This window comes from Buceros rhinoceros, unplaced genomic scaffold (genome assembly GCF_000710305.1).
Source record: "Buceros rhinoceros silvestris isolate BGI_N320 unplaced genomic scaffold, ASM71030v1 scaffold11053, whole genome shotgun sequence".
NCBI classification, from domain to species: Eukaryota; Metazoa; Chordata; class Aves; order Bucerotiformes; family Bucerotidae; genus Buceros; species Buceros rhinoceros.
In genome coordinates, this window is record NW_010405395.1 from 25,385 (window position 1) to 32,460 (window position 7,076).

At 40.0% G+C, this 7,076-nt stretch overlaps 1 protein-coding gene across 1 annotated transcript in view; it reads right to left on the reverse strand.

The window, feature by feature from the left end:
* MSH4 (mutS homolog 4) overlaps positions 1-5,119 on the reverse strand; it is a 25,187-nt gene extending 20,068 nt beyond the window's left edge. Inside the window, exons 1-5 of the mRNA XM_010133705.1 lie at positions 4,912-5,119; positions 4,270-4,433; positions 1,895-2,005; positions 875-990; positions 506-679 (exon numbers count right to left, since the gene is read on the reverse strand). Of these exons, the coding sequence (XP_010132007.1) occupies positions 506-679; positions 875-990; positions 1,895-2,005; positions 4,270-4,433; positions 4,912-5,119 (773 nt within the window). The remainder of the gene's footprint in view (positions 1-505; positions 680-874; positions 991-1,894; positions 2,006-4,269; positions 4,434-4,911) is intronic.
* Between the last annotated feature and the right edge of the window lie 1,957 nt (positions 5,120-7,076).

Below are 7,076 nucleotides of genomic sequence, written 5' to 3' on the forward strand. Positions count from 1 at the left end.
GTGCTCCAAGTGTTGTTCTCATTGTAGAGAACCACCACGGAATCAAGTACCACGTTGCACATGACCAGCAGTAGACCAATTGCTTTGTTTGCCACTATTCCTTACAGCTAAAGGAAAACAAAGCAACCTTTCAAGCCTGGAGTGTTTACCTTGTACAAAACAAATAAAACCTAGGCATCTGAATCCAACAGAAGCAACTTCTTGTCTCTTTCATTTCACAATCTGTGAAATTTTGCATCAACATCATTTATAAGTTTGAATAAAGTATAGACATAAATATATAGACGAATACGTATCATCTCTTCCCACATTTCACTTGAGGATTTCCTACGCTGGAAATTTTGTGCTGAACTGTAATGTGTTCCTCTCTCCAAATATTTTTTTAAAAGCTCTGAATGGTATGCAAGTTCTGTCATACAGAAATAAATACAACGGTCAGCTCTTTGACACAAATATCAAGGAACGACTTTATAGAAGTATAATTTGTAAGCTTCGATATTCTTACCGAGAATCTCTGTTATTAATTACTAGTTCAAGATTTTGCGCTGACGATGTATCTATCATAGCTGTTTTCTCACTCCCCTGGAAACGCACCTTGAGTGATTTAGGAGCATAAACTGAATTTTGAATAAATTCGACATACTTCAGCAAAGCTGCAGCAGCTGCGAGACAGTAATACCTTGGAAAGAAACAGCCTTTAATGAATGTTGCACAGTGCTATTTAAATACCACAAAAAGACATACCTAGCAAAACGGAAGAACATCTCTGTTATGATTTTCTAACTTTTGCAACAAGCCACAGACTTGTGTGCCAAGTAAAAAGCAGTTAAAAATTCATCTGGACATGGTATGCTTTTTCCTTATTTAAACATACTTTGACTGAACCTCCATGAAAATGGTGCTGAATTCAGACGCACACAATTGTTCTATGTATTCCAAACCCTTTGTTTCATTGAAGTATTTTCTCTGGACAGTTGTAAAGGTCACATTCTGTGAAGATGGGGAAAAGCAAAGAGTTTAAAAAGATACAGTGAAGTTTTTACTAGGCAGACTTCTCCATTTTTCTAGCGATGTGTGTTTCCAAGAAAATCAATCCCCTGATTCAGCTGTCCGTAGTATGTGTTCTAGCTTATTGGCACAAGCAAGCAACACTACTGTCACTCATCTTTCCTCTCTCTGGTACGAAGGACATACAGAAAGGCTCATACTACTGTTTTGAGCAAATTAACAGAGGCTTTTTCTTGGACAGTGCTTTTCCTCTCAAGAACTAAATACTCCAAATCCTGAATTTAACCTGGATTTGGTTAAAATCAATGGTTTTTCAGGAAGAGTTATTTTCATGCTAGTATCAATGCTCACATTCAAACCGTAGTTTTCTCTTGCCACGGTTTAAGCCCTAAGGGATCACCATCAAGTCTTCAGTGGTAAATGGGCACTAAAGATACGCAGTCACTGTAACTTCATGTGTGCAAGGCGCAAGTGATTTATGCAAGAGGAGTGCGCTGCCAGTGCTCCTCTTCCTATTCTGCAATACATCAGCCCCACCGATGTACCAGGTTGAGAGAACAATGAGCAGCAATGGAAAATGCTTCACTTTTTCATCTTGGACTCTTTCCTAGGTTCAGTATTGCTCAAATTACTTCAATGCCTCAAATTCGAAACTTTTGGCTTTAATCAGCAATACACTTACCTCCACAACTGTCAGGATTAGAACCAGCACGGTTGGAGCTGCACTTAGACTACTCTTTACCATGGCACAATCAGGCCAGGAAATCATAGAAAACACAAAATCTGCATTTAAGGTTTCAGAAGTTGTGGAAAACTCTCAAATCAACCGTCATGTAAAAGTGATCAAAAAGAACTCTAAAATACGCAAGAAAATTTAAGAGCTTACCCTGAAATGTTCTGTTATCAGACTGAACAATTTTGTTGTGTTGCCTGTATCGCAAGCAGTGTTTGACATTATTATTTCTAGTGGTGTTAAAATCTTGAGTTTAGTGATGACCTGAACAAACAAAATACAAAATGATTCCATAAAAATCCACCTACAATGTACAATCTCTTTAGATGATAATGAACCAGCAATAAAGAACTGCAGAATCCTTGTTTTAAAAATCACAGTCCCAGTCTTGTAAATGAAGACCAAATTTCCTGCTAACTTCTGATGTGTCAAATTTACCTGTATCTACAGATACATAAATACACACGAATGTAAATCTAAAAAGAAACAGAGGTATCTGTGCCCTGTTATTTGAAAACAGAAACACGATTGTCATCGAGCGAGAGATAAATATCCAAAACAGTTTTCCACGGCTGTGACGGCAGGACTCATTCTCAACAGGGGACAGCTTTATGGGCTTGCTGCTGAAAAGTTACTGGTGCTCTGGGGGGTGAAGAAATGCAACAGGTCTGAGTATTTATAACCTCTTGACTGAGACGTGTTTTAGGCTTTGTTCTAACCTCCACTTACAACACTGATCTCAGTCTTACCTTTCTCAGCACGGCTCAAACCGCACTTACGGGAACCAGCTCTGCTTTGATCACGCTGTGTGCAGCTGCTGCAGGGGTTTAAGGTACACTACATGCTTTTCTGCTTGCTTACCGTGGCAGAAAGGACAAATGCCATTATGCATTTATATTATCATGCACAAACTCTGAAAGGAGGAATGTGAAAAAATGGACCACACTTTAAACACTTAGAAGTTCAGGTGTGAAAGAAGAGACAGGCTACAATGGAAAGGTGAACAAGCATAAAGAAATGCACAAGATAAATAAATCATCTAAGGGTACTGAGGGGTGGGTGTGAGGAAAATACTGAACGACCTGGCCATGGTATGACAGGTGGTTATAGAAGATGCAAACTTACCAAGTTACAAGTTTAAGTAACAGAGATGAGAGTCTTGTTAGCAGAATTTAAAGACAAAGTATGAAAGACTTATGAAAAGTAATTGTATTTTATCATTAAATTAAAGACAAAACTGAAAGTAAAAGGCTGAGGGAGGAGTTTGGGCAGCTGAAATACTTCTCGGTTTGAGAGACAGATTTCACAGGATAACAATACAGCTCTTAGCCCTGACATCGTAAAACAGGGGACATTCTGAAGAGCTACTGCTTGCTAAAAAGAAAGCCTTTTACTCTTAGACGTACCCGCAATCTTTATGAAACCATTCACATTAGTGAGCAATTTCCACAATAACAATCTTGCAAGGCTCCTTGCAGAATTCTAGTCCTATCGTTCTTTTCATGGCATGGGACTTCTTCCTTCGAGGTACAAGCGGACACATTTTTCACTTTCAAACCTTTCAGTGAATTGCTACCTAAGTTGCCACATCACCATCTGAACGTCTACATGCACCCACATCCTCAAGATGCACACCTCATTTCGATTTTCTGTGTACTACAGAAGAACTTCTGTAGCTGCCAGGTTCAGATGTACTTACATCTGTGTGTTAAGACTAGGATAAGCATTAAAAGCCCTAATGATAAAAAAAAGACGTTACACACCAGGTATTTTAAAAATGAATCTAGTAATAGTAAACAGATCCGAGTCAAGATCTGTACTAAATCTCAGTAAATAGGTTCGATAGCTGTTTATAGCCTGAGTCATATCTTATTCTCCTAATTAAATTGAGATTTCTTTGAATATCATAAAGATGCTACAAGCCACGCTATTTTCTAGCATGTGTAACTACAGCAATTTTCTAGCATACAGCTGTTTTCTAGCATGTGTAACTACAGCAAGACCACTAAATAAGATGTTTAATTAATGCTGGTGTTGCATAAGGCAGAGAGACTGCTCTCCAAATTAGTGTGGAGCATGCAGTGCTGGTAGGCAGAAAACCTGGCGGTAAATCCAGCGAATTTTCATTTCAAAGTGACTGAGGAGGAGTATTTCTGCACCCACACGAAGACAGCCCTACAGGCACGCTATACCTGCCACACACACACATTTACGCAGTTCTGCTCGTTCAAGGAAGTTAAACTTCTTCAAAAGAAGGCACCTCACTCCCACAGTTCACACAGACAGTGGTTTTTGTAAAAGGGCTGTTTCTTTTGCAAAAACATTCTTTCCTCTTTGTCTAAAATCTGCAGCACAGAGAAGGAAAACAGAAGTCCTTTCAGCATTGCCCATTTCCGAGAGCTCGTTACTTTCACTACATTTCTTGTTCAACTAAAATTTTAATGTCTCATTAGTCATAAGCTTTTTTAAGAAAGACAGTCACGATAATTAGCCTGTATGGGATACAACAATTACATACGCAATAATACCTTGGCATAGGTTGTATTGTCTGCGAATTGTGATAGTATCACCTCAGGATTTTTTAAGTCAATACTGGCCATTCCTACTTCACCTCTGGCAAGGCCTCTTCCTTCCACGACAGCGACAATAACGGACGCGTCACTGTGAGCAGAGACTGCAGATGAGGATGTCACTGTAAAGGAGTCGCACATACTCAGTCAGGAGCTGCTAGACATTCACAGAATCACATTTTGACATTCCAAGTGAAGGTGTGTTTTTATTGCCATATGCGTGGAAAGCCCTTTCAATTTACCAAACTTAAGTTAAAAACTAAGAATGCCGGTTACCAGACTCGTTATTTGCCGCACCATACAGGCAAGGCACACTTCCCAAAGGATGGGTGTCATACTCTTACACTGGAAGACTGATTGAATACGTTCATTTAAGGTTGTCAGAACCAACCACACTGCTGTCATTTCAACCAGCGTTTTCCCCTGCGAGTGCACCCTTCATTGACATGCATCCTCGGTAGCACAAAACACACCACGTCTTGTGGTTTGGATATAGTTCACTATCTCACTGAAGATCACATGAAAAAATAAACTATGTTTAAATAAAACAATGTTAGAAATGTAAGTAGGGCTATTCCCTTTCAGAGCTGTTAATCTTACCTGAGTACCCCGTAGGAGTATGGCTTCTGCAAGCAGATCTGCTGGCAGGGAGGGCTGCTCTTCCTGCACACGTGCTGTTCAGGCCCCGCACAGATGAAGAACTCGTGAGATTCAATGCGCTAGCAGTTTCTACACAAGAACTTCTGTCCCCAAAATATGATTCTGGGGAGGCGAGGGAAGAGGAGAAGTAACTTTTTAAAACAGACATGTTAAATTCCGTATCATTTAACTGAAGAAAAAAGAATCAGTTTTTATTTGGATAGCAATATATAAATACACAGCTCAGAAAACTTTACTTTTCATACTAGAAATAGAGATATCGAAGCAACAACCGTTGACACCAGTCTATAAAAGCTCTCCAAAGTATAGAATGGAATAAAAATCAGTCTGTTTTGAAAAGGTCCTGTATTGATTCACTTGTTTCCCACAATAACATTACTAGCAGTGCCAATGGAAGTCTTTGTTTACATTGTTGGACTCAAATAATGCAACAGAAGTCACTCTACAACGCATAACGTGGTGTTCTATCTAATTCTAGATTTATAGAAGAACACTGCACATCAGCTCTATCTTGCATGTGCCCATCAGTTCTAAAATCCATACCCGAAACTGCACACTTGTGAATCTTTTTTTTTTTAAAAAGGACAATAAAAAGAAAAGAACCACGCTCAAAAACTCTCCTGCTTGAGAATGATCTCCCTTTCAATTTAAGAGGTTCAGCTCTCTGAAATTATACAATAATCTGGGATGTGTTTGCTATCTGCAGTCTCTATAACACTTGTATCTTAAGATTCCTCTACATATTTAAGTCCTGCAACACCTCTCTCAGATCACTCTTTAGTTTCAATACATTAAGTATTTCACTTATTTTCAGTTCTCTTCGGATGGCTAAAACCAACATCACAACGTTAATCTAGCTTGGATAACCGGTTTTTAAGACAAAAAAATGAATTAAAAATATAAAGCGTTTTTCCACTTAAAACTTACCAAATTCCAGGTATTAGGACACATGCTAACCCAAATGCTTCTGTTTCTTGTATTACATTAAAAACTGATCCACAAGACAAAATGCTTCAGTATTTTTCTCAGATGACCCATTAACTGCATGACATTTTATCATGGATGGTACAAAAATATTTACCATACCGGGGTTTTGGGTGTGGCGGTTTGTTTTTTTAAAATCTTACAAAACTGAGAGCTGAAAAAAAAATTTAGTTCAGACTCCTTTTTTTTTTTTTTTTTTTTAAGAGCGGACAAATCAGCATTGCAAGGCATATAGGTGATTTTCCCTTAGATTTCGGCATACGTTCACTCAGAAGTTCGGCAGAAGAGGCTTTGCTCTGATCCTGCAACATGCTGAATCAGGCGCCACGCGGGGAAAGCGCTGTTTTACAGACCAGAGAAGCCAAACCATCTACGGGTGTTTTTTAAAACCAACATTTAAGAAGGAAGTTTTGCTCTACTCTAGTTTACATTCTAAGTTTTGTTTGTTGTTTGGTTTTTTGGGACTCATGACTGATCACGTACACCACGCTACCTCCTTCCCAGTTTGTGCATAATGGGGGTGTCTGGACTGCAGAGGCAGCGAGGACTAAAAGAAACTCCGATTCTTTTCATAGCTTTTCCCACCGAGAAAATGCAACTCGAACCATTTTTCCCGCCTGCCAAGATACAGACTTTGACAGCAGCATCAAGCCTCATGAAGCGGCCGACAGAGACGCTCCGTACGCAGAAGCTGGTTGTGGAGGGGTCTTGTCCTCGGCGGGGAGCCGGGAGGCTGGTGGTAACAGCAGCCTCACGTAAGGGACAGCAAAGAGGAGAACTGTATTGCAGGACCACAGCCTTCTGCCAACACACCAAGGAGAACAGCACCTAAAACTACTGCAAAGGCCAGGCAAAAACACCCCAAACCACAGACAACGAACCCCCCCCAACCAACAAAACAAACACAAAACTGAAACCCACATCCACCAGCACGTGGTTCAGGTCTCCAGTAAAGCAAACACTGGGCTGCAGTTCGAACCAGTGTACTGACCCCAGCAGGGCACTCAGCCGCTGATACCTAAATTATCTACATAACAAACCGACCAACGGTCAATTAAAGAAGTGCGAGGAACGACCTCCACTGCTGTGACGGGCTGAATGAAAAACAGACGCCGCTCAGA